The sequence below is a fragment of the Balearica regulorum genome, chromosome 8, assembly GCF_011004875.1.
Source record: "Balearica regulorum gibbericeps isolate bBalReg1 chromosome 8, bBalReg1.pri, whole genome shotgun sequence".
In the NCBI taxonomy this organism is placed as follows: Eukaryota; Metazoa; Chordata; class Aves; order Gruiformes; family Gruidae; genus Balearica; species Balearica regulorum.
In genome coordinates, this window is record NC_046191.1 from 10178963 (window position 1) to 10206040 (window position 27078).

General features: G+C 52.9%; 1 protein-coding gene across 10 annotated transcripts; it reads left to right on the forward strand.

The window, feature by feature from the left end:
- Positions 1 to 899: 899 nt before the first annotated feature.
- Positions 900 to 26007, forward strand: MOB3C (MOB kinase activator 3C). Of its 10 annotated transcripts, none has more exons than XM_075759475.1 (6): positions 900 to 1089; positions 1300 to 1380; positions 2209 to 2379; positions 9687 to 10185; positions 19977 to 20179; positions 24424 to 26007. In XM_075759475.1, exons 4-6 carry the CDS (start codon positions 9768 to 9770, stop codon positions 24451 to 24453), a joined length of 651 nt encoding a protein of 216 aa, XP_075615590.1. In that variant the 5' UTR covers positions 900 to 1089; positions 1300 to 1380; positions 2209 to 2379; positions 9687 to 9767; the 3' UTR covers positions 24454 to 26007. The 10 variants fall into 10 exon arrangements, with proteins under 10 accessions (XP_075615590.1, XP_075615592.1, XP_075615588.1 ...); XM_075759477.1 differs by having other exon boundaries at positions 2216 to 2379; XM_075759480.1 differs by lacking the exons at positions 900 to 1089; positions 1300 to 1380 and adding exons at positions 1480 to 1734; positions 8639 to 8738.
- Positions 26008 to 27078: the final 1071 nt, after the last annotated feature.

The window sequence follows — 27078 nt, forward strand, 5'->3', positions numbered from 1 at the left end:
CTTCCGAAAAAAGACTTTGCGGAGCTGCTGTTGCTGCCTGAACCTGCTGGAGCCAGGAAAAGTCTACTGGACTAATTGAGCTGGATCCTGATTTTAGGGGTGTTACTTCAACCTGAGACTATCTGCAATGACATGAGAGATTTGCTCAGGAGCGGGGCAAGGCTGATGTAGAAAAGGCTCTGCCTCCGTAAACCAGCCTGCAGATCCTGGGTGGACGTGCACACGGAACCGAGCTTCTGGGGTTACGGCTCTTGTACTGAATTGGCTGATGATTGTGGTGGGAAGCAGCCAGACAGATGAGTTTGACAGCTCGTGCTTCCATCCTGCCCCAGGAGCCGAGCGTGCAGGGCGCTTCACCTCCAGGTTTTACCTTTTCTGCAGAAACCCGCTGGAGGTGTGAGACATCTCAGTCATGCTGCAATGGGTGCCAAGCACAGGTGAATCCTGCGTGTCCTCAGTGTGTCCTTCTCCCACCACCTGGTCCATGACCTGCCCTTCAGCCGCATCCCAAACGGGGACAGGCAGGAAAACAAGGGGCTGCTGGGGTGTGTGAGCCCCGATTCCCTCCAGCTCCAGCCAAAAGCGATCTGCTAGCAGCTGCTGCCTGATGCTATGGGCCCTTCAATGCCTTACACACGCCCCGCTCTGCGCCCCGGTCCCCAGCTCACCCCATCACCTGCAAATGCTTGGCTGAACCCGAGTTTAACACACGTTTAAGCAAAGCCTAGAACTGTCCCAGTGCCGAACAATTTGCAGATGTTTCCAGCGATGCTAGCATCTCATCTTGCCGCCGCTGAGCCGGGCTGCTCCCCGGGGAAAGACACGCGATGGTGAGCACCAGGGCCGTGCTGCTGCCTCCCGCCTCGCCGCAACACCCGTAAGCATCAAACGTGGGGTGCGCCACCAGTTTTACATCCCCACCCAGGAGTCTGACCCCGAAGCAGAGCCCTGGCCCGCGCTGAACCATCCCACGCTGGCTGGCTGCTCCTCTCGGCGCTGAGCGTGCTGGCGCAGGCTTGCTTTTGCTGAGCGGTATTTAAATACCACAACGCGCTTCAGAACTCACCCCACCTCCGAGACCGACAGACAGTAAGTCTGCACTGCGCAGTGCAAGTTTTTCTGGGTTTTTCTCTCCCCTCTCTCTGGCTTTTCTGTTTTGGACGGTGTCCAGCTTGGCCTGGCACTGAAACCTCAGCTGATTTTTTGTATGCATGCGGAAGGGGGGAAGGGTGAAGGGAGAGGGGCTGTGCAAAGATTGGGGGGGGGGAATACTGCAGGATTTCATCGCCTTTCCCCCAGCGCGCTGCTGTCCCGTGAAAGCCCGGAGCCAGCCAGCGGCGCGGGACTGCACGCCAAAAAGGACCTCAGCATCCAGGAATGGTGCGTGGGCGTGAGCGTGGGCGCCTGCCCGTGAGCGTGTGTGCCCGCGGCGGAGGCTGGCGGGGGGCCGGCAGGCCGGCTTCCCAATGGGTTTTCCAGGGATGGCTGGAGCTGCCGGGTCAGGATGTGACATCACCGGCCGGAGAAAAAACCCTCGGCCCCGGGTTTCTCTAACGAAACCCTGGCGAGTGCCGGAGCGCGGCGGCTCTCCCTCCCCAAACCTCCGACGGTCCCAACGGGGAGCCTGGCTTGGGCTTTTGTTCTTTTTTTTGTTTTGTTTGTTTTTTCCCCAGTAAGAGCGGAAAGTGCAGCGGAGGGATTTGGGGCTGGAAACTGGGTGTACTGGGGGATGAGGTGAGTGCTGGGGGCGGGGGGGAAATCCAGTGCTCACCCCTCTGCATCCCTGGGGATGCTCCTGGGTGCTTTTAAGCACAGGTTGGGCAAGAGCTGGACGGGGTTAGCCTGGGAAGGAGCAATCCTCTCGGCCGAGGCACGGACGCCTGCAGAAAGCTCTTCCCCTTCCTCTGTCGCGTCTCGGCTCAGCTGCTGGTGTGTAAATACCACGGGAGTCTGTTTCGGGGCTGTGGGAGGGTCCGGGAGCCGCCGGCGGGGCAGGGATTAGTGCAGATGGCCGCAGCGCGCGAGGGAAGGCAGGCAGCACGCGGCGTGGGCAGACACCCGTTTCCCGGGTGGGACAGTCCCGGCAGCGGCTCTGCCGGTGTGGCAAAGGGCGGCGGAAAAGTTGTGGGCGGGGGAAACCGGGTGAGAGCGAGCGGTGGCGATGGGTTTTCAGCAGCTGGCTTATCTTCTCTCGACTTCTCCCCCGAGCTCGCAGGCCTGGAGCTCCCGGTGTTTGGGATTACGGCTCTGACGGCGGAGTAATCACCCTTGGGACGGAACCGGAGCAGCCGGGTACCGCGGAGGCCGTTGGACAACTCTTTGCAGAGCTCCCAGCAAGTCACTGGTAGCAGCAGCGAGATCCCAGCCCCCAGGAATGAGGTACCCCCAAAGAACCTCTGGTCCCACTGGGTATCGCCCCCAAAATGAACTGGAAATGCTGCCTCTAGCCTGGAGAGATGGGGCTTTGTTCTTCTGCTTGGAGGGATCTTGGGTGACTTGGGAAAAACCTTTTCGGTGCCTTTGGGCCAAGCTGTGGTCCCCAGGGAGCGGTTGCTTTGCTGGTGGCGTGGCAGGGAGGCAGGGCAAGGAGCGGGGCAGAGCAGGGGGGACAGCAGGGCCAGCCAGGGGGGCAAGCTAAGGTGCGCGCGGTCCCGTTCCTGGAAGCTGTGCTGGGTCTATTTCGCACAAACTGGGGATTTCCAAGTGCCAGGCGAGCAGGGGAAGCACCAGCATGGCTTCTCGCTGGCAGCTGCCCCCGGCCGGGGTGCGAGGGCCTGAGTCCTGCTGCTGCTCCAGACATGGCTGCTCCAGAGATGGATGCTTGGGGGCTGCCCTGGAGGATGCTCCCACCTCTTGTGGGTCTCTGCGGCAGCGGGGAGGGTTTGCACAAGGAGGGTTTGGCGGCAGGGAGATGCTGCTGAGAGCTCGGGGCTTCTCTGCAGCTCCCCCAGCCCGCGTGCTGGGCCTTGATCCCCTTCCCGGCATCTTGTCTTGGCTCGTTTCCTGGAATTTTCCATCATTTGGGTTATATTTGGGATCAGCAGCCAATAACCCCATTTCTCACGGACAGCCCAGCTGGGGCTTGGCTCCAGCAGGAAGCACAGAGGGAACAGGGCCAGCACCCCGAGACCATACTCCCCAGCATTGCCCTTCTGCACCCCCCCTGCTTGGACGATTAAAACCAGACGCGGCTATTGCAAAGGCTGGAAAAGAGGGGATACGTTCCCTTCTCTAGGAACCCCGTATGCCCACAAGCCCTGGCTAGATTGTGGCTGAGGTGGCTGCAGTGCAAGGGATGCTCTGGAGGGGCAGCTTTGGCGCGCTTCTAATACGCTTTCAAGTTCACCAAGAAGAAGCCCCAGTTGCAAACATGTTCTAGGACAGGTTGAAGATCAAATTTTGCAACAGGACTTCTCTAGGGCTTGAAGGGAAGCTCAGAGACAGGGCTGTCAAGCCAGCAGCCAGACAGTAACACTTCCTAGAGCAGCGAAAAGCCAGCCGAGCCCCGGCGCCAGCTGGTTGCTGGTCAGCCTGTCCATCTGGAGGCTGGCTGGCTGCTTTGGGGCTCTGGCAGACGGTGGCTGAGCTGATGCCTGCCCTGCTCCGCCACCGGGAATGGGGCAGGACAGGACTTCTGCGCTGCCTGTGGTGGGGAGAAGGGAATCCCCTAAAGCAGGGAAGCAGAATTAGACATTTGGACGGCTGAAGGCAAGAATCCCCGCAGGGAAGCCCGAAGGGGATGTGCAGAGCTGGCAGTATTTCACCTACACTTTGCTCGATGATGCCTGGAGCTGCACGGATCTGCGCTCTACCTCTGCGGCATCTTCCCAAAGCAGCGGGAGCTGGAGTCTCCCTGCGGATTGCCCGCAGCGTTGGACCCCTCGTCGTGCTCCCCGGCTGTTGCACCGCCGGTGAGGGCTGGAGCGCGCTGCTAAAGCGGCTGCCTGCGGTTTCCAGTCAGATGCTTGTGCGAGTGTGTAACCGTCTCGGGCCGGATCCAGAGAGGATGTGCTCAGCACTGGAGCCACAGGAGATGCCGGTGTCGGAGTCTGCCTCTCTCCTTACCCTCCACAATCACTAATGCTTCCCAGGGGAACTTGCAAAGCACTTTTCCCCCAAAGCCTTTGCTTTTGCAGATCTTAATATAAAAGTAGCCTGGGAAGGGAGAGGAGTTTGGAAATTGGGGAAACTGAGGCAGGGAGTGCAGGACCATCCCTGGTGCCCATCACCCTGCAGACCGACAGCATGTCTGATCCTTCCTGCTGGGTTTCTGACTAAAGCTTATTTGGGGTCAAAATCGGAGGTTTTCTTTGGTGACCTTGCTTCGTGCCTGCAGGACTGGAGGGGAGGAAGCCCCCCCTCCCGCCGCTCTGCCTGCTTTCCCCTTTTGTTTTGCCAGTTTCTAAACAGACCTTTCAGAGTTGTTTTTAATTTACAACAAAGCCTTTGCCTTGCCGTGTTCCTCTGTGGTTTTCAAATGATAAAAAAAGAAAAGAAAAAAAAAAAAGCTGAAGTAAAAAAACCAAAACAACCCTCAAATCTGAAATTAGCAGCTTAGTTTGTCCCTGAACTTACATCCCCCCCATCCAGTTCATTTCCTTTCATCTCTGGACCTGCCAGCAATCTAGGAAATCAGTTTTTCACGTGCCTCTGCCTGCTACATCCCCAGCAGCGACTCAGCCTTGCTCTTGCAGAGTTTAACCCTGCGCTCATTTGGTTCTTGCTAAACCCGACTGAGTTTTGCTTCTGCTGCCGCTGGTAAAAACAGGGGCGGGACTGAAGCCAGCAGCCTTCGCAGCTGTGGATGGGGTTTTGCGGCTGCTCAGCTGGGTTTGAAGCCAGCCCTGTGCAAAGCCAAGGCTATTTCGGGAGCACGGATGGGGGTGAGCACTGAGCACGCTGTGGCATGGGTGTCCCATGGGAAGCAGCGGCCTCTTTCCACCCGGCAGCTTCGCTCATCCTCCCCCGACCGTCCTCAGCAGGGACATGAGGTGACAGCGGGAAAAGTCTCCTGCTTCACTCCTCGTCTGCCCACAGGAGCAGGATGAGGTTTGATTTTGCAGATGGTTCAGAAAGGGATGTGTGAGCCCCTGGGGTGCCGGCACCACCCCGTGATGGGAACTGCGGCGCGGTGAAGTGGGGTTGCAGCCTTTGCCAAGGCTCCTCTCGGGGAAGCTTTGATTTCGCACGTGGGAACCGAAGGCAGAGACCTGCAGGTTGCTGCTGCGGCGCCGGTCCAGGCCCTGCCGGCACGGGCTGGCAGCGGGATGTGTACGGTCATGTCGTGGGAAGCTGCTGTCTAAGCTTGTCGCGCGGCAGCTTGCCCTTCAGATTCCCCCAAACGGGCAGCGCGAGCGGCAATTTGGACTTGGACGGGTCCCCTGTCCCACCCCAAGCCCCAGCGGACCACGGCCTGATTTCCAGGAACGCGACAGCCCTGAGCGTCAGGCTGAGCTGAACTCTGTGCTGCAGCTAAACTTGGAAGATCACCCGTTTTCCATCTCTGTACGTGGAACCTGTCCCAAATACCCGGCCAGTGATGGAAGAGCACCGTCTGAGTTGGATGCATAAAGGTGGACACCGGGAAAATCTGGTCTTGCATTCACTGCTGATGTCCTTTCCCACCAGTTAGACTCGGGACGTATCTGGATCTGTTCCCAAAGTTCTCTTTCTGAGAACTTTTCTTCTCAGAAAGTGGGGGTGGGTGCGGGGCCCTGCCCGAGGGGAAACTGAGGCATCGGTGACTTTGCAGAGCCCGTTTGCTCTGAGCTGGTACGTCCCACCTCAGCACCCCAGCTGCAAGGGCCGTAGCTGGTATTTCAAGCCTTGGTCCTGGCCTCCGTGCAGCTCCCTCCCCACGCTGCTCACGTCCTTCCCTGCACATCCATCTCTCTGGGCACTGAAAGCTTTGGAGTGAGGTGGAGAACAAATCTGTTCTTTGGCCCAGTGCCTCTCCCCACTTCTTCGGGTCATAAATCCCAGGATGTGTTTTTGGCTTTGTGTTAAATTTAATTTCTGGAGAACATTTTTGTCCATTAAGGATACACAAGGCCTTTTAGTGACTTGGTAATTTGGCAGCAATGCTGGCGAGGATCCTGAAAGCAAAACTGCTCACGTTACCCTGGCGTGTGCTGCTGCCCGGGGAGCAGAGAGGCGGCTGTGCTGCGCTGGCATCCCGCGGGCTCGGGGGACAGGTCTGCTCCAAGCACTCGGACAGCGATGGGTTTTGCTCCTCCATTCCCGGGAATCTCTACCAGATGGAGATATGAAAACCTGGCAGATGTTTAGCAGGTTCGTTGCTCTTTTTTTTCCTTTTTAAACTGGTGTTTTGTTTGGAAGGTACCGAAGTGTAAAGCACATTCCCACCTGCCTGATAAATGAGAGCAGCTTGCAGGGTGACACAGAGATCCAGTTGTGGATGATGCAGAGATGCAGTTGTGGGATGAGTTACAGGTCTGGCTTCAGGAGATGGGATGCAGTTTATTTCCCAGTGAGCGGCTCAATATCTGCAGATGACATCCAGCGTGAGGCACTTGAACAAGGGAAACCCCTCGTATTCATGGAGAACTGATTTCACTGCTGGTGGCCTCTGCAAGTGACACATTTGATGGGATATCATCCACCAGGGTGGCTTCTCGTCACCCCACAACAACCCGGTCTCTGCATGGAAGAGCCTGCAAACAGCAATAGCTCCTGGAGCAGAGCGTACGGAGCTGAGGCCAGCAGAAATGGCAACGTGGAGAAATGTCTGTTGGCATGGCTTGCCTTGCTGAAATCCCAGGAAAACCTCCTAGGTTAGATCCCAGTCCCCATCTGGTCTGATGTGAACCCAGAGGGACCGTGTCACCTGGTGGGATCGGACCGGTCAAACACGGGGCTACCTGCGTTGTTTGTCCTCTGTCTACCCGGCACAGAGACGGAGGACGCGGGCTTGGCGTGGTGCGGCGCAGTGCTCGTCCAGCCCTGCGGGGTGGCAGCTGCTGGGTGTTATCTGGGTGCTGGGCAGCTGCTCAGCATTGCTGGGGGTTGCGGACTGGCTGGGGATGAGGGAGCTGCAGGATGGATTAGTGGGTGCTGCATCATCCCCATCCTGGAAAGCTGCCAAGTGTCAGATGGAGAAATCCTGACTTCTCGTTAGGGGCACGATTTAATTTTTGCTTATTTTAATGGCCTTTATGTTCAGCCAGAGCCCTCTGCCGCTGGCTGGTGACAGGAGAGAGAGAAAAAAAAAATAGCAGCAAGGCAGGGACAGCCCCATGTCCTGGTTCAGTGGTGGCAGCCCCATGTCCTGGCTTGGTGGCAGAGCCAGTTAGTGACAAGTGCTTTGAGGGGGGGCAAAAGCAGCAGAGGGGCTGTGGCCCCCTCTCCCACGCTGGCTGCAGGGCCGGGCACTGCTCAGCCCCATCCACCCACCTCCATGCGGGCAGACCCTCCTGGATGCCTCATCCCAAAGGGAAGCCTGGCACTTCCTACGTTACTAGATTAGGATCCCCATCGCAGTAGTTTATATATAAATATATACATATGCGTATGTACATATTTTAGAAACTGTTATGCATCAGCAAACTCCCTGGGAGGCTTTTTTTAGAGGTGTTATCAACAGGATGTGCTGTGAGTATGTGACAGCCGGGTGGGAAGCCCCAGATAAGGGCTTTTCTTCACAGCTTCGCTGTGCCCAGGGTGCCCTGGCCTCCGTTGGGTTCCGTGGGGCTGCCGTACCCGAGACCCTTCCCCTCGGGACAGGTAGGAGTCAGGACGTGATGCCCGCTCCCTCCATAGGCTGGCATTTTGGAGACCTTGTGCTCTTTTTTTGAAGTGGGGAACAAGCTCTTTGACATGGCCAGATCCAGCTGCTTAGGGCAGGGGAGGAGAAAGCATCCAAGAAATATGTCCCAGTCATCGCTCTTCAGCAGTAAATGAGGACAACAGGGCTGGAGCCATTCAAATCCCACCCGGCCACATGAGCTGGGGAAGGTTTGCAGATATCCCGGTATTAAAGTCAGAGTGCCTAACATTGTGTGATGCCTGCGACCCCCTCCGTGGGGCAGGAAGCACCTAAAATCATACGGTTTCAGGTCTGGTTGTACCTGGGTGCAGCAGAGCATGGCGGGATTTGGTACCACGACGCTGTGAGCTCCGTAACGGTGGCAAAGCACCGCTCCAGCCTGCGGGAAAGGCTGTGGTTAGTGCACTAATGGCACTCACGCTGGGGTTTCCACTCACGCCAGGGTTTGCACCCACACCAAGGATTTCCCCTCGCAGCCACGTGCTGGCTGTGGTGTAGAAATCCCCGCAGGGCAGATCCTGCTGGCGTTTGGGACGATCACTAGGTCCTGCTGCCTCCCAGTGATGCCCCCAGGGGTGGGCTTTGAGGGGAGCATGGGGGTTCTCTTGCAAGATGTTTAGCTGATCTTTGCTGGGCAAAATAGGATCTGCCTGTGGCTCAGGACTAAATTTAGAAAACAGAGTTTATATAGAAAGCTTTTGGCTGAAAGCTGTCTTTTTCATGATGAACGTGGATCCAGGTTTGGCTTGGGCACCATTCCGTCCTGCTCGTGACTTTGAGTAAGTCACTTCCCCTTTACGTGAATCTTTTTCTTCCTTTTTTTTTAAATCTTTCTCCATCTCCTCCCATCAGAGGGACACTGTTGGAGGACTTTCTCTTCCCTAAGCCTCAGCAAAGCATTTAGCACAACTGGGCATTGATCTCACATTAACACTGCGCGTGCTGAGCGCAGGTAACTAAATGCACAAGTGTATTTCAGCCTGTCCGGGACAGCCCGGGGCGGATGGGATTTCCACTGGAGCTTCAGAGAGGAAAAGAAAAAAAAAAAAAAAGGGAAATACTGCAGCAATCGTCTGTGCTGCTAACCTCGGGCAGGAAGGGGTGAGCTCAGCGCTTTGCCGAGCTGTGACTTCCAGGTGGAGTCACCGGGAGATCAGCTCGCCACCCCAACTGCTCCTGTGTGCATTGTGTGCATGCCTGGAGGGCCGGCCGCATCCTGGCACATCGTGTTGCTATGCTGGGCTGTCGTTTCCCTTCTTCGGATGCGGGTTTTGTTCTATTGAACAAACACACGGGGCAGAACAACAAAAATAATCCCCCCCTTTTCCCATTGATCTCGGCGCTGGGGCTGTGTGAACCAGCAGCCAGCTGTGGTCGCAGCAAAGTCCCTGGGGCATCGCTCACCAGCCACCGCAGCAGGGTCAGGGGTTATTTATACTGAGAAATCCCTGGGAAAGAGATGCTTCCCCTTTGCTGGAAGACGAAAGGGCCTCCAGGTTGGGACTGTCCGAGCTGGGGAGCTCCACCGATAGCGTGGTTCTCGCTTTATTGCAGCAGTTATTGATCAAAGCCCTGGAGGTAAGAGGCTGGCTGGAGCCCGATGAGCTCCCGGCGTGCTCAGGAGGAAGGGCGGGCTCTGTCTGCCATCGAGCTTTGCATGGGACACGTGCAGCAGCGCTCGCCCTCTGCGGTGCCGGGAGCTGCCGTGTGAGGTGGCAGCAGCTGCTCCAGGTCACCTCGGTGGGTGTAGAAGGGCGAGGAGCTCGCCCCAAATCTCTGTCCTCGTGTGCTGCCACAGCAGCGGAGCCAGCCAGCATCCTGGTGTGAATTCGTCCCTGCAAGCGTGCCCATGTGTGCAGCTGCCTTCACAGGTGACCGAAATGTCTCTTTCTCCTCCCAGAAACCTCCACCCCTGAAGACCTCAGCCTTGGTTTCACGCTGCACCGAGCCTCTGCCCTCACCCTGGCCGGCCCTGCCCACAATGGCGTTGTGTCTCAAGCAAGTCTTCAACAAAGACAAAACGTTTCGCCCCCGAAAGAAGTTTGAGCCAGGCACCCAGCGCTTCGAGCTGTACAAGAAAGCCCAGGCTTCCCTCAAGTCCGGGCTGGACCTGAAAGCGGTGGTGCAGCTGCCTCCCGGCGAGAGCATCAATGACTGGATCGCTGTGCACGTGGTGGACTTCTTCAACCGCATCAACCTCATCTATGGTACCATGTCAGAGTATTGCACAGAAAAGACCTGCCCCATCATGTCTGGTGGACTCAAGTACGAGTACAGGTGGCAGGACGATAGCAAATACAAGAAGCCGACCAAGCTGTCGGCTCCACAGTACATGTGTATGCTGATGGACTGGATCGAGATGCTCATTAACAACGAGGACATCTTCCCCACCAGGATAGGTGAGTGTGCTCTGGTTCTTTGCGAGAAGGCTGGGGTTGTAATTGGTGCAGGTTCCCAAGCTGCTGGTGCACCTCAGGATTGGTATTGCCAAACTTTGCGATCCCAAGGATCGTGGCCTTTACTGTTCCAGGTGTTCCTTAGTGTCTGTCCCACACCCCTTTGCTGCAAATTGAGCTTGGGATTCCTTGTCCTGCTCCTAGGGATATGGAAAACAATGTTCTCCTTTTCTGTACTTTTCTGTACTTGAACTTTTTCCAACTATTCTGTGCTTGTGAGAAATGAGGACTGGTAGTTTGTCAGCTTCCTTGCCCTTTCTCAAAGAGCTGAGCTGCAGGGCTGCTTAGAGGTGGTCATCACATCCCCACAGTGTACTCTTCTCTCAGCTAGCCAACTCAATTTCTTTCTGGTTTTCCAGGTAGGTTCATGGTCCCAAGGTCTAACCCTCATCCCACCTTGCTGCTTCACTTCTCAGCTCCTTTCCATCTCTGCTAATTCATCTCAGCCTTGACTATACATCTCATCTTGCTATTTAGCTGAGGCATCACCTGAGCAGAGATGCCCGTCCCCAGGACCTGGCCTTTCCAGCTGCCAACCCCCAGGGTGCACGATGCACCCCTTCAAAAAATTTGGCCTTAGGAGCTTGCGGCAGCTGCCAAAGGCAGATTGCAAACTAACCCCTCTGCTGCTGACCTGCTGCTGCTATCAGCCCTGCTACTCAGCTGCCTTCTTGTCATTTGGGGAGATGAGTTCAAAGGTTGGAGCTGATGCGTTGGCTGGTGGGGCTGCCGGAGCCTCAGGTTGTGCCTCGGACCAGTTGCTTTTCAGATGAAACACAAAGCTACTTGAATGTAAAAGAAGATATAAGGAGCTTGGGGGGAAAAGGCACGGCTTTGCAAGTCTGCTTCACCTTTTTTGTCTTCCCAAGCAGCACAGCTGACAGAGCCATATGAAATCAGTGCAGTTTAAGCTCAGGATTTTCATTAACGTGCTGGGAAATGTTGAATAAAATGGTCTCTGTGGAATTACTGCCAGCCACTAACTGTTGCAGCCCCATTTGGCTGTGCTGTAGCACCCAGTTGCGTGTCTTTTTTGGGAAAGTCTCTGGCCCTCAGAGGCTCGGAGGGGTTGCGGCACTCTGCAAGTAAGAGGGCAGGCAGTGCCTCTAGGCTGGTTGTGCCAAGCTAATTATGTTGGCCACTGGGACGGGGTGACCCCCCCAGACCCCCAGGAACGGTCTGACCTGGCTGCATTGGCTTTGCCTGGGGTTAGGGTGGTAAAACACCCCTTCTGGGATTTTCTTTCTCTCTCCCTCCATCTCTTGAAGCCAAGACCTGCAGGCAATCGCTGCTGCCTTCCCCTTGCTGGCGGTCTGGGGCAGGCCGGGTAGCACAGTGCTGGATCCTCGTACCAGAGGACAGGCAGATAGGCTGCCTTCGGGGTGCACGGGGGAGTCTGTCCCTGGGATTTACCGGGGATGCTCGCTGTGCCATGGCAGCATCCCTCCCTCGTGGATTCAGTGGGCTCCACACATCCCGGCGGATGGAGGAGGCTGGAAGCGTGGCTGGCTGACCGCGTCAGTGCAGGGTGCTCCGTGCCGGCAGCCCCAGCTCTGCTGCGGAACAACAAAGTCCCTGTTGATTCTGGCTGCAGCTGGGCACAGGCTCACTGCTGCCAAGGGGTACAGGCTTGGCAGCTTGTTCCCAAGGAGAAGCTCTGCGCACCATTAAAAGCAAGGGCACAGATGTGGATTTACTCTGTTTTCCCTCTGGCCAGAAGGGAGAGTGTCCCAGTCCTATTTCATGCCTTTCAGGGGGCATTTGGGATGTGATGCTGCTTAAAAGCTGCTCTGGGGAGTCAGGGCTACAGGGAGCCTTGACACTGCAGAAAGCAGGCAGCCGCGGAGGGACGGTGGCATCGCAGCACCCTCCGCTCTCCCTCTGAGGTGCAAAAGCCAAGTACAGTTGTGGTCCTGCTGGTTTTCACCCTGTCTCTGGCACTTCTCCCTCCGAGGAGTAACACATCCCGATGTGAGGGGAGACGGCTGGTGCCTCTTGTTTCCACTTCTCCTTTCTTTTCAGCGTAGGGGTAGTTCTGGGTGATCTCCAGGCTGGCTGCAGGCGGTTGTGGGGCAAACCCTTTTTTCTTCTCTTTTTTTTTTCCTCTTCCAAAGCCATTCCCAGGGTCCCTCTTCCAAGCTCTTTTTTTTTTTGGGGGGGGGGATGGGACCCCTAATGTCCCTGAGTGACTTCAGCCCCCTTGCTGGCGTGTCTCAGTGCTTCTGGCCTCGCACATGTAAAAGGGAACTTAGCCTGAGATGGCACTTTAAAACGTGTCAAAGGTTGTTGTCAGCAGAGGGAGGACGGAGCCAGTGGCGCCTTGTCGTCAGTATGTCCCCAATTAATTGCCTTGTGCGCCGGGTAATTGCTTGGCAGCTCTGGCATTTCAGAAGATGGAGGTGTTTGGCTGAAGAGAAATGTCACATCAGCCCGTTCCTGATGGGCTGCTCCGTGTCACCGCACCGGATGACGTGCAGCAGGGAGGGATGCGGGGCTGGGGGACAGCGGCCAGGGTGGGCAAACGGAGATGCTGAACCTCCCTCCTAAAGAGCCAGCCCCTTGGGAAGAGACCCAGGACACGGGGAATAAGGCACTGAGAGGACACAGGGGAGATGTGAGCTGTTTTAAGGAGGGGGAGAAGTCTGACAAGGTGATGGAGGGAAAAATAAATTTTATGCTTTGGGCTTGAGGTGAGGCTCTTCAATATTAGTAATAGAGATGGGATTTAGCATGAAGGTTTGTTCCACTCCTGCTTGCACAGGAGAGGTCCACTGACGTGGCTGACCACCATCTCAGCGAGCGTTTCATGAGCTGTGTGCATCTCAGCTTTCCCTCCTGGCCCATCTTTGCCATGTGCAATGAAACTGTCCCGGCACAAAGATTTCCCTGGCTAAGGCCACCTGACTGCAAACAAAACAGACTTTTTCTTTTCCTTTTTTTTCTAGAAACAGCAAGTGTTCCCCAAAATTGCTAACGTTGCCTGAGGCTAACTAACCTCAGCATCCCTTTACATCCAAAAGCTACAAAGCCTGAAGCAGCACATGATTCAGCGGGGCTCGCTCATGGCTGTCCTAACAGTTAAGGGAGAGGTATCTCATGGGTCAGAGGGGGGAAATCCTTCACCCTGGGGTGAGAGGCTCAGCTGGAAATGAGCAGAGGTGGTTCACTGGCTTGTGGGCTCACCGGGGTCCTTTGGCATCAGGGGGCAGACCTTGGTTGGGGTAAATGGGCACAACTCCAGTGACCAGAGCAGAGCTGGGCTGATTTGCACCACTAAAGCACCTGGTCCTTTAGCACCTGTCAGAGCTGTAGAGGTGGGAGGGGAGCAGAGCGACCCGGGTGACAAACACCTTCGGTTTAGTCAAACTGCATGGCGCAGAGCTTGTGCTGGCTCAGCAGCGAGGCCAGGGGAGCGGTCAACATCCAAAACAGCAGCGAGGGAGCCCGATGCCAGCAGACAGCTTGTGACCTGGCAGAGTTAACCAGCAGGACCGCAGCCCTCGGATGTCGCACTTGCACCAGTAGAAAATCCCTGTGGTGGTTGAATGTGGCTGGGGGGGCTGCCAAGCCCTCTGCGTAGCACAGCAAGGGTCGGGGGGAGATCCTGCATCTTCCCCATCCCCAGGGAAATCCACCAGCAGGGCTCGGTCCCACGTAAAGGCTTTGCTGTATAATCCTTCCTCAGGAGCAGAAACCTGTTTGTCTGCTGGTCGAGATGAGACAAATCCCTGCATGGGGTGAGCTATGCCAACCTGATTGCTATAAATCTACAGCAGCAGCAGCTTTCCCAGACGACCTGTATCAGTTTGCATGTGCTAGCGCTCTGTTTCCACACTTTCAACCAATGTAGCTGTCCTGAAAAATACATTTAAATGGAGAATAAGCATTGTTCCCATGCACGGAGAAGAATAAATGATTCTACAGGTGTATTTTTACCAGCTGGTAAAACGATATCAGTAGATTTCTTCAGTGAGTGGCCACGTGAACAAATTACCACCTGGAAGATATGAGCTCTTCCCAGTAATCATTGTGCTCCGTGATGCCTGGTGTTAGGGAGCTGCTGCCGGGCGGTAGCACGCTGGGGAGGAGGGCTGGTGGATGGGGTCTGCAGGGCCCGTGGCACTCAGCTGCGTCTGCACCGGTCAGCCAGCATCAGGCTGCTGGTTGCACAAGGCCAGGCGTCCTACATCAGCACCAGCACGGCTGTTGAAACCTCTCCGTTATTAAATCAGCACGGACGCAGGGTTTGGACCAGACCCAGCGCCGGAAACACCCTGCGCTCTCTGCCAAATGTGCCTGTGGCTCTAAAGAGCATCAGTCACAGGAGATTTTGGAACAGTTCTTGGAAAGCTTTACAAAACTCAAGCTCTGCCATTCAAGCATGGTCCCAAAGCAATTATAAAAAACAGAGAAAACTTGGTGCGAAATTATCCAATACTTTCCGCCCATAACAACAGGAGAAAAATGTTCAGAATTCAGCTAATTATTGCCATTCTCTCAGCTGGCTATTTTTTACATGATTTGTCTTTTTTTTTTCTGCCTATTTTCTTCCAAATTTAACACCACGCCAGCTTGCAGCTGCCATCATGCCATTAGTTTTAAATGGGGCTTTAAAGACTTATTTTTAGGAAAAAAATGAATCACCAAACACCACGGTGGCCAAAATGAAATTGAGAAATAATAACAACAACAACAATTCATCACGTAGTTCATTGAATTACTGCTTTTGCAGGGGAAGAATATACAATTGCCAAGAAGCAAAACAGCTTCCCAGTACTGATTCATCATGAAAAAAATGGCTGGAGCATGAGGGTTAGGGACGGGAGAGATGGCAAGAAAGATCCAAGAACCATTCGCAGTCCCTTACCGTAAGCGCAGGCACTTTGTTACCTCTCATTTTCATTTCCTTTTACACGTGGTCCCACGTGGTTTCCTTATGTTTTGAAGCAATCAGCACAGAGTGGGGAAAACAGATTTCTTGGAGCATTAAATCACGTCTTGGGGTTTTCAAGCAAAACATCCAAGATAAACTGAAGGTGCTAATTAACTTCAGGGCTGTGAGTCAGGCCACTCGCCAGCGCCCTGGCTGCGTTGCAGTGAATGAAATTGTACCTGCTGTACTTAGAGCTTTTGCCCTGGCTTGGAGTGTGGGTAAGGTTCTCCCTTTTCTGCCGCCGTGGATGGCTGCTCTGGATCAGGCTGCGTTTCCGCCCTGGGACAGGCGATGCTCCCAGCCGCCGGCTGTCTGGTCTGTGTGCAGCGTCTGGGTATCGCATGCCTGTGATCATGGGTGGAGAAAAAGAGCTGACCTAGTGTAGAAATGTTTTTCCCGGCATTTGAGCAAGCTCCCATTGCATCCCGTGGTACCCTCCTCATCACTCATCATGCAAGAAGAGTCAGAGCAGGGGGGAGATTGTGGGTTTGCTGCTGCTTCCTCCAGGGTTGCTGGATGGTGAGCTACAGTGATTTAAATGTAAAGGTAATTTCAACGCCTTTAAATCAGGCCAGATTGTTTTTGTGGTGTTCTGCTGTCCCTTGGGGCAGCCGGGACCAGCATCAGTGGGACATGCTAGGATGGCGTGGCTGGGTTGTCGTGTGTGTAGGGCTGGGGAGGGTGACGCAAACCCATCACGTTGCCATGGTGGTTTGTCAAAACTTGGGGCTCCATCCTGACTTTCCCCTGGCCCACCAACACTCCTGCTAACGGGTCATCTCAGTCATGCAGAGTCATTCCCACCAGCTTCATCCCTTCCTCTCACCAAGCTGCTACTCCTGCTGGTTCATGCCACCACGCACCACCTCAGAGATGGAGAAAGTCCCCCAAGGACGGGCCACCACTGCTCCATTCCCAAGTGCTGCTGATCAGCGCACTGGCCACTAACGGGGTCTCCCTGCTGCCGGCTGTCACACTGATCTGCCTGGCCCAGCCTGGCAGGGAGGTGGGACCCATGGCAGGAGCAGCCTGCTGCCCCACACGCTTGGGGAATGGGGCTCGTTGCTCCCTGCTTGCTGTCACAGTGACCCCTCCTAGCAGCCAGGATGGCTCCGACGTGAATGTGCGGGGGCCTGCTGCTCACTTTAAAGCTAAACATCTGCAAGGGCAATATAAGTGCGTGGCCAGAGCTGAGATCCCTGTCCCTTGCTGGGATGTGCTGGCTGCAGTGCGTGCCTGGCTGCAGGGAGGAGGCACAGCCTGCTCCCGCTGTGTCCCCTCGTGTGCTGGAGAGGATGTCACATGCATTGTCTGCTGGACATCCGCTGCGCCAGCAGCCGTGACCCAGGGCAAGCTGTATTTATGCCAGATCCTTCTGCTGCTCTCCCCAGGTTGGTCAGATGCAGCCTTTAGTGGAGAGCCCTTTCCTTTCAGCTCTGGGCAAGGGGACGGGGAATTTCTCCAGTTCCTCGCCGGTGTGGCTCGTGCCTGCTGGGGCTGCCGGGGGTTGCTTTCCAAGTCACTGGAGATCAGCAGCGAGGCACGACTGCCGCTGGCAGAGGCAACCTGCTTATCAGATATCCACCCTGCTTCCTTCCCGCGGGGAAGTGCTTTGATCAACTGGTGCAGGGCCCGTGCCAGACGCAGGGTCCAGCTGAGCATCCGTAGCCTGTACTGAGGGTCCTGGTGCAAGAAGCGCAGACGTGGCTGCAGCACGGGGAGGGGAAGCAGGACCCCATGGCCCAGGGTTGTGCCCTGTGCTGCTGGGGCTGCCCGTGCTTCCCCGGGCATGTGTGTGAACGAGAGGGGTGATGTGGGGAGAAAGAGCCAGATCTGGACCCCAGCGATCCCTGGACCCAAAGGATCATAGTGGGTGGTGGTGTCATGACATGTAAGGCGTGACGTGTAGAGTCCATTGGTGACTGTCAGCCACCACTAGAGCTTGGCCATGTCCGGAGGGGACGGCCACACACTGACACCTTGTGATGGACACAAAGAAGAGCAGCCCAGCTTCACCTCCCAGGAGCTGATGCTGCTGGGTTCATGTGAAAGCGTGCACAGCGGTGGGGTAGCCCCGAAGGATACTTGTAGGTCCTGGTAGCTTGGTGATATATTTCCAGACATCATTGGGTACAGGATGGCTCAGCAGCTCCCATAGTTGCAGATGGCCATAAGATTTGGACTAGAGGACCCTAAAAAGTCCCTTCCAACTCAAATGATTCTATGATTCTATGATTTATGCTAAACCTCTGTTCCCTGATGCAAGAGCTGTTTTTTGGAGAACCCAGGATGTCTCCCCTCTAAGTCTCTCAGCTGCCAGCATGTCCATGAAGACTTGATGGTAACTGATTTATAGGACAAGACAGTTCCTGGCTAACCTCAGGACAAAAGTGGTGGAAAGCCACTTGTCACCATCTGCCAGCTCTGGAGGTGGCTCATCTAACAGCAGTATGTAGACCATAGATGCTGTCAGCCCTGGGAGTCTGAGACCCTTTTGATCTGCTGTTCACTGTCTGATCCTATTTCTTTCTCGGCTCAGGACTGGGTTGAGGTTTGCTGCTTTCCTTCGCTATCACTCTTTGCAGTTTGGCGATAATCTCCTGGGGGCTGGTCAGATCTGAGTTCTTCCTCACTGCCTGCTTTGACCAAAGGAGGCACTGGGCAAGCAGGACAGGTGACGAACTGGAGGCAATGAATGCACTGCTGTCTGCCTGCTGGCACCTTGCTGAGTTCCCAGCAGTGACTGCTCACCTCTGGTCCCAGGGAGACCGGCTGTTCAGAACAGCGTGTATTCCCCAGCTGGTGCCCAGCAGTGTGTGCTCATCAGAAATTACTCACTGTGATGAATTTTTATTAAAAAAAAAAATGTTTCTTGACTGGTTCTTCAAAGCTGGTCTGCAGGGGCCACCCTAATGGCAAGTCTGAGTCCCCGGCTGGGTGATTATGGCTTTTATTTGCTCAGCAAATTCTCACTTAGTGCAAAAAGCTCAAATGAAGCCGTTGATAAAGCACCATGTCCCTCCTGACTGCAGGGAAACCCTGAGATCTCTCTCTGATCCCTGCCCTTATCACACTGGCAGGCAAGGAGAGCTCCACGGTCAAGGGTGCAGGGCAGAAGTACCATCTCTAAGCTGCTGGCATGGGGAGAGCCTGGTGGTACACCTTTCCCAGAAAATCCTAACAGGATCTGTCAGAGCTGGCAGTGAAACGGGTCATGCTGAGGTCCCTGCTGCGGGAGCAGCCCTGGGGCTGCAGCGTGCTCGTGGTTATGCAGAGCAGCGGCCGTGAATCAGTTTCAAAACCACCTCACTGTGTTCGTGTGATGCTGAGCTGAGATACGTGTCCTCCTCCGAGTGGTGGCTGGGACATCCACCCCATGGCACGAGCACACGCGCTTCTGCCCTGCCCACTGCACCCACACTGTGCATGAAGCAAAGTGGGACTGGGCTGGGCTGGGCTGAGGGTGACGCTGGTTTAGGCCAAAGATCATTTTCTGTTCCAAATGCTGCGATACTGAACCCAGCACCCGCCGAACGCTGGCCAAAATACAGGCTGCGTGCGTGATGTTGGAGGCACAGATCCTTTCTGTTTGCCACCCACGGAGGAGAGGGGCATGGCACTGCTGCTGGGAAACAAACTGCCAGGAGCCTTTGGGAAAAATAGTTTAATTGCCTAGCGAGGCTGATGAGGAAGATTCAAAGATAAAATTACCATTTTTAATTTTTTTTAGCTAAGAGATTTGCTGATGCTTTCCACAGCGCAAAATGTGTGAGCTGGCCATGGTTGAGCGGAGATTATTTTGAAAGATTTTCAAGAGGTTATGTATGTGCTGCATTAGTAAGAAGCTAAGGGAAGAGGCTGGTACAACTGTGGGAAGGGAGGTTTTTATTTTGTTCTTTGCAAATTTGCATTGAATTGCCCAGGGGAGAGGAAGAAGCTTCAGGAAAACAAATTCTGGTTGTTTCATTTTCCACCTCCCAAAAAATATGTTCGGTGTTTCAAAGCCATGTTTCCTTTAGAGATTTACCCATAGCTTGCTGATACTGACTCTGAGATTTTCACTGTGATAGCAGCGTATTTAGACAAGGTAGGGTATGAAATTGTGTCCTTGTGTGGGACAAGGCTGAAAGTGTAGAACAATGTGTGGTAGGTCCCATTCTTGAACAATCTGGGAGGACATCTCAGGAGGGAGCATCATAGAGGTGCAATGCAATTACAACCTAAGCATCGTTAAGATGGGCAGTATTCTTCCTGTTTTAGAGACATTTGTTTGAAACAAGGATCAGGAAAAAAGGTAGAAACCCCACCTGTTTCTGTTGATGCATCAGAAGTGACGCTTGAGGGTGTGTGGAGGAAGAAAAACAGTGTGAACCATGTCTTTGATTCAGAGGACCAGGGAAGGTTTTTTTCGTCCTGAGAGGAGGTTTAGTTTTGGTCATGGACCTGGGTAAATACAAATTGATGTATGCCGGGACCTTGCAGGGAGAGGGCAGATTGCTCTGGATAGAGCCAAATGTGGAGAGATGTGCTCTCCTGCATTGGATGAGAAATTTTCTCTCCTAGGGAAACTCCCCAAATCTTCAGACCAGGCCTGCGTGAAATTGCTGGTTGGGCAATGAGGAAGAAGGTGGGGAGAGCTAGATGGCACGTTGCCCTGGTGTAGCTGTCATTCTTGACGTTAGCCAAGGGAGTCTTTCCTCATCACCCATGGCTGCCTGTTAAACATGGCAAGGACATTTAAACTCTAGCTGGCTTTTTCTGGAAATGGTCAAATGGCTTCCAACTTGCTTCTGCTTTGCAGGTGTTCCCTTCCCCAAGCAGTTCCAGCAAGTTTGCACTAAGATCCTCACCCGCCTCTTCCGTGTCTTTGTCCATGTCTACATCCACCACTTTGACAGCATCATCAACATGGGTGCTGAGGCTCACGTCAACACCTGCTACAAGCACTTTTACTACTTCATCAGGGAGTTCAGCCTCGTTGACCATCGGGAGCTGGAGCCTCTGGTAAGGATGCCCCAGGGATGGGGAGGTGCATGGGATGGGATGAGAGTGGTGTGGGCTGAATGCAGCGCTGGGAAATTCAGGTCGGGGCTGGACTCCGAGCAGTGCAGTCACTCCCTCTGGAATCTTTCAGCCACCCTACCTCAGAAGCACACCCGTGTTTTCTATCCTGTAACCATCAGCCTTAGTGCTCTGAGCAAGAACCTTGCAGCAACACTAAGGAAACCCTTTACCCTTTGAGAAACCCCTCCTTAAACTTTGTCTCTGCTGCCATGTCTATGAATTGCTCTTCAGTATCCTCAGGACCACCGTAACGTAGTGTCCCACTGTACTATCTCGGTAGCTCTAATGCAATTTGCACATCAAAGTGTTGCCAGCCAATTCTGTCCACATGGCCTTCAGGAGTCAGATTTGAGCCCAAGTCTCCTCTCCAGTCTTGAGTTTTCCTATTAGGGGACTAAGGTCCTTGCTCGAGATCCTAGTGTGAATTACAATGAGGCTGCAGGAAGGCAAGCCCCAGTAGGACATGCAGCTCCAGACAACAGCTGTAGAAGCCAAGCTGGAGAGGCCTCTCTGGAGCTCCAAGTTTCTCTGCAGCCTCCCTTGGGAAGCAATTAGCCAGACAGAGAGTGAGTGTCCTTGAAAACAGCAGGACCGGTGGGAAGCAGAGGCCAGACAGCCCAGGCACATGAACTAGAAAATGCACATAGTTAGTTTTGTAAGAAAGAGAAGCAAGTGTGTCACAGGCAAGGTCGAGTGTGGTCTGACCTAGGGAGGATATGTTGCAATGGGGAGAAGAATTAATAGGGAACCCAGTAGTTAGCACACCGTGATAAGGGCTGGGTTGCAGAAAAGGCTGTCTGCAGCAGCAGAGAGCCAGGGAAGACCACGAGGATCTGATCCCGGAGAGAGAAAAGTTCCAGCATGAGCTGCCTGTTTAGGAGAATCGGGGATGCCCCTGCCCCTGAGTGCTTTTACTAATATGTCTCAATTTACTGCCTGTCTGCTCTGATCGTGATTTGGGGAGGTGGAGGGATGATGATCTAATCAGGGGAGATTTGAATGACAATGGCATCTACATTAATTACTTTCTACAGTTTGATTGTGACCTGTATTATCACAATAGCCCTCAGCTCCAGAAAACGGCAGCTCAGCGTCACTGCGCCCTCTGTTAGTCTTCCTCACCACTGCTCCTCATGACAAACTTCTTCAGCGTTGATATACAGTCCATAATGGTGTCATCTCCTTTGACTGATGCTTGCTAATGTAAATAATTAGTACCTAATAGCCAAAGCAGATGCTGACATTGCTAAATAGGCTTTCAATGCCAGTGACTCATATGCAACATGAGATGATCTATGGGTCTGGATGAATCTAAGATGAACAGATTTTCCCATGTGATGCAGCCAGGGTTAAACTACAGGGAAATGAGGCACATTTACCTCTGGTCTATCTGTATCTTATTTCTTGGTGTGCCCATTGCCTGGCATCCAAGCCCTACAGCAGACCCAACCACATGGGAGACCTTTTTCCCCCAGGCGATGACTTGCTGTAGGTGTGTAAGAGCATGTCCTGCAACCAGAGAATGGCTGTGCCCAGGATGCAATGCTGAGTTGAGGAGCAAGGGACAAATCGCTGCTGCTTATGAACTGCTTTCAAAAACTGGAAGTGGTCCTTCTGGCCATGCTAGAACCCATTACCCTAGGGAGGCTGCAGCTTGGCAGTGCCATCAGTCCCAAAGTCTGCATGGGTTAGGACTGATCCAGTAGATTCCAACAGCATTTTTCTCTGCTGCAGGCAGAGAAGTTTCTTCATGTGCATCGCAGGGGCTTTCCAATGAGCCCCCAGGACCTGGTGTGGCTCCGGTTCATTGTGCTGTGGAGCGTGTGGGGAGCCTGGGGTTCATGCTGTTCTGGCTTTGCTTCAGCCGCAGTTGTGAGGATGCACAAACAGTAACATCCAACCTCTGCAGCACTTCCCACTTGACCTCAGTCCACTTTCCCGTGGCTAATTACTCTCCCCAGCCCAGGGCAGAGCACCAGTGACTTGCTTTGTTCATTCTCCTTCTCCCTGGGCTGCACCATAACTGTTGCCCTGCTCCCAGGTGTTTTTAAGTCCTGAAGGAGTCATCAGCTGGTTTGACACTTAAGCAAGGACAGACAGTGCGTTGCATCTGCCTTCATTTTCAGCTAAGACTGCAGGGTTTAGTTTTTGCAAGTTCTCAAGGTTTGTGGAAAGGCAATAATCTCTCACTAGGGATGAGATGAACTGTCCTTGAGAGATTCAGTCTCTCTTGACTGCCTCAGGAGCCCAGACAACTGTCCTAACCTTGTGTTTAGATGGCCAGTTAGCCCACATGAATCCCATGAGAGGGGAGACTCCTGCCTGCAGAAGCGCCTCCTCCCTGCATGTGACTATGGAAGGTCACCAAGCATGTGGAGGGAGCACATCTGAAGCAGGACAGCAGGTCTGAGAGCTGTATTACAGTTGGAGCTTCCCAGATGTGGACTTTCTATAGAAGAGCCCCAGTTTTGAGAATCAGGAGCAAGAGGAAAGAAAAAAACTGCACTTTTCCCCAGCCAGACAATGTCCTGTTAGGCCCATATTCCTTAGAAAAATTACAAGGATTGTGGGATGAAGGAGTCCTTGGTTTCTAAGCCTACCTCTAGCTGAATCTCCTTTTGCTGCCTCAGTTTCCCTTTTGTCAAACTTCTTTGGGAAGTGATTTCTTAGCAGCAAATAGCCGAGAATGAGAGAGATCCTTTGTACAGGCAGAACTAGCGACAGGCAGTGATTCACTCTCTCAACAAACCAAGAACTGTGGGGGAAGAGAGAAGCCGTGCACTTGGTTCCTTGACAAGGGCAGGTCGTGGTGCTGGGCAGCAGCACTGGCAGAGGTCCAGCTGGTTACGTACCCAGGCAGAGCTGTGGGGATTTCCAGAGCGTGACGAATGCCTTGGACGTTTGGGGCAGCCCGAGGAGCTCGCAGGCAGCTTGGCAGTCCACTGACCACCCCAAGCGATCCCGTTCAAGGTTGCTTTTGTGCATGGTGCTGTGCTAGTGGAGTGGGCTGGATGCTGTTGCAAGAGGATGTTCACAGTTTTCTCAACCCCCTCTTCTTTCTCCTTCCGAGATGTTTCCAAACACTTCCTGTTTGCAGCGTGATTTTGTGGCAGAGCATCAGCTTTTCATTTGATGGCAGGGTTCTGTGCTCGAGTGATTTTGCATGTTACTCCTACAGAGAAGCTCTCTCGTTGGCACTCTCCCCAAAGGATTTTAAAAACAAAGCTCTCAGCACTGAAGAGCTGAGATTGCAGCTTCTGTCCCCCTTGGTTATATCACTAAAGGACCTTGTATAGCCTTACTCAAGGGTCATCCTGCTTTCCTAGTTCTCCTTTTTTCAGAGTTGCATCCTTCCTTCTCCACAGAGCAGTCCTACTTCAGATCTATTTTGGGAGCACATTATCATGTGCAAACCTTTCTCTGGGGCATGTGAGGGGGTCTGTGTGCACACGCGGATTCACAAGCCATGAACCTGATAAGCCAGAGAGAATCACAGACTTTCCTAGCTGATTTGCATGCTATTATTCGAGCTCCTTAAGACAAGGACAAATATCACCTTCCACCGGCTGAAAGCTGGGCACCTTCCTAATGCAGCTGGCATGATGCCATCCTGGCTAAAGAAAACAGGCTGTTAGCCAAAACAGAGCTCGCTCTGGCAGGAGGTTTCCTGTGGCCCTCTGTTATTAGCACTCATTTGCATTGCAGTGTGACCATGGGATCCCTTGCCAAAACCACAGGTCCTTTGGGTGAGCTGTTGTCGCCTCCCGGAGCGAGAGCCGGCGTCTCCCAGGAGCAGCTCCGTGTCCCGTCTCCCGAGGCAGCTGCAAATGGAGGCTCTGAGAGCGGCACCGCCTTGTCTGGCTGCTCTGCGGCTGAGTCAGGAGCAGGACCTGCATCTTTCAACATCTCAGCTGATGCTCTTTCCTTGGACTGCTCGCAAAGCTAGGGCACGGCCAAAATAACCATGTGCCATGGAGACCGAGGAGGATGCCAGGAAGGAGCTGCTGAGGCAGAGCAGTTCCCAGGAGGACTGGCATGGGAAGTAAAGAAATGCTTCCCGAGACTCCCACGGTCGCTTCCTTGGGTTGTTTTTGGACACCTACCAAACTGCCTGACATGTCACTCTGCTAAAACCTGTCTTTTGCGCTTACTGTTTCTTTCTTTTGTCTTCCCCTTCAATGCAGAAAGAAATGACAGAACGAATTTGCCACTGAAGCATTGTGGCAGGCGAACTCAGCTGGCTCATTCGGAGACCGATGGGACAAGACACGCTGTGATAGTACATCTCTTCCCAAGGACTCGCTCTGGGCATTTCAACTCACCGAACTATGAACACTGCAGAAGAGCCTCTTCAGGCCAGGGCTGAACCCTAAGCTTGCCAAACATCTCTGGATTTTTTTTAAGATCTCAGTCTCTGTTGTATGGCTCCTGTCTTAGAAAGCCACTGACTTACTGGAGAATGAGGCAAGTTAGGTTGACTTTTGCACACTCTGGTTACTAAGACTCAATCCCATGTCTCATAACATCCCTTGACTACCTTTCCTCTTGTTTTGTCCTCAGCTCCACTGATCTTCAAATCTTTGATTAGTGATTCCTGCCCAAGGTGTGACCCTGGCTACTGAGTAATGCCTGTTACCTTTCCCACATGCAGAGGGTTTGTGATAACACCCAAGATCCTCTCTGCAAAGTTGGTGACACTTGATCCCAACTGCCTTCATGTGGTTAGTGGCTGATGTACTGTTTTTAACCCTGAGCTAGGAATGTCTCTCCTTCTGTCCTAATTCACGCTTTACCAAAGGGAAAATTCCCCCCCCCCCCCCCCAGGGATTTTTCACACTCGGCAGAGGGGACTTCATGATGTTCTTGAGATACATCCAACACTGCTTGGACTAATGGTAAGGTGATCCCATGACAGAGGAGGTGAACTAGGCCACTTTTCAGTGTGATCAGCACAGTCTACCTGAGAAAGACTCAGAAAGTGGTGGAAATAAACTATTGCCAGAAAACATTTTCAATGTGTCAGCATTTCCTGGCATGTTGTCTTGGCTCGAGATCAGCAGATGCTGGCTGTAGAAATTGTTGTTTTTCCACTATCCAGCCCTACAGCATAGTAAATCAGGTGGAGAAGGACTTTAAGAGACATCTAATGCACTCTGTTCTTCCAAAAAGGCAAGATCAACCCTTCTTAAACCTTTTTGACCTTTTGAAAGCATACTATTGCTACCTGGTGCCACTATTCCCCTGAAAGGTATCACATCTCAAAATGTCTTCCCCTTCTGCTTGCAATGCCTGATAACTAGTGTTGTGTTCTCTGTGCCATTTTTCTTTTGACAAGAGTTGAAGTTTGTTGTTGTTTTTTTTTTTTTAAACTGTTTTTAGGGAGTTAAAATTAAATTGTCTGAGCCACAGCATTGTTGTATTTGTGTTTCCTGACCTTTTTCTGGGAAAGTTTTGTATACCAGACACAGCTGTTATTTATAATCTGGGGTTCCCATTTTTGGGGTAGGGAGGGGATGTGGCTAGAAAATGTAAATATTTAGGCCACCATTAAAGTGCACAAGTGAATTTTTAGTGCTCAAAGCACTTATTTTGTTGCAAAACTCTATTTTTTTAATTCTTGTGTACCAGATGTATATTTTTACATAGAAATAAAACAGAGCAAAATGGACACAAAACCACCTGATACATAATTACAATACTTTTTGTGTAAAATAATCAGTAAAATCCAAACATTTTTGTTCTGTTACTAATTAAAGAAATGTTAATAAGCCTGGTGTACTTCATTCTTCCTTGATTCATCTGCAGTAAGACAGGCATCATAAAAAATCACCCAGGATAAGTTAAAAAGAGTGGATTTCCCCTGAGAGTTGCAGCATGGATGGATCTTGATGCCATGCTGAGACCTCATCTTGCATCTCAGAAAGCGGCTTGAGGGAGGTTGAAGTTGCTGGTCTGCATCCTCCCCTTGCAGACTTCACCAGCATCCCACCTGAAGGTATTTTTCCAGTGATGCATGGTGGGGAGTTTCACACACTACTTTTTCCAAAGGTGTGTGGTTTCTGGGTCCTGGGATCAATCTTGCAGCCTCTTATTGCAGTTAGGAACCACAGGCACAAAGCACTGTGTGGTGCAGAGGCAGGAGATGACAACAGCTCTATCGGGAACCTTCTGCCTTCTTGAGGAGTGAGGCCTGGTTGGACTCAATGCATAGGACCCCCTGGAAGCTGGTAAGGTTGGGATTTATGGAGAAGCTGTCTCCACAGTGGGGTCTAAGGGATGAACTGAGAGCAGTCTACAGCTGCTTCAAGGTGATGTACAAAGATGACAGAGTCAACCCCTTCTCAACAGTGAAAGACAGTGAGACAGGGACCAACAACCACAATTTGTGGCTTGGGAGGTTCAAATTAGACAACAACAAAAAAAAAATCCAAGAGGATGGTGCAGCCAGTGAACACTCAGAGAGAAAGCATTAACCATCCTCAGTTTAACAAGACTTGGTGTAACTAATGCCCGTGCACAGCAGCCTGCTTATATTTTTGTCCTCCACATTGTCCTGTGGCAATGAGTTCCACCAGGTAATTATGCACTATGCGTTACAAAAGGGGAGTGTACTTTGTTTACTTTTAAACACGTGCCTGAGGATTTCAGCCCTTCTGCTTGGGGTTGTTTCACATTTACCTCCTCTGTACCATGGAGTTCCTACAGATTCCTGCAGAACAGAAAGTGTTATTTCTGAAAGACCAACCCACAGGCTCATCTCAAGCAGCAATTTAAAAAAGACTTTTGAAGGTCTTCTTGTTTTGGTTTTTTGTTTTTTTTTTTCTTTTTCTTTTTAACCT

Excerpts from the sequence above, each read along its gene's own strand:
- MOB3C (XM_075759475.1), top strand. The coding sequence starts at position 9,768 with ATGGCGTTGTGTCTCAAGCAAGTCTTCAACAAAGACAAAACGTTTCGC. Across the intron at positions 10,186-19,976 it reads CATCTTCCCCACCAGGATAG|GTGTTCCCTTCCCCAAGCAG; the intron begins GTGAGTGTGCTC and ends TCTGCTTTGCAG. Across the intron at positions 20,180-24,423 it reads ATCGGGAGCTGGAGCCTCTG|AAAGAAATGACAGAACGAAT; the intron begins GTAAGGATGCCC and ends CCTTCAATGCAG.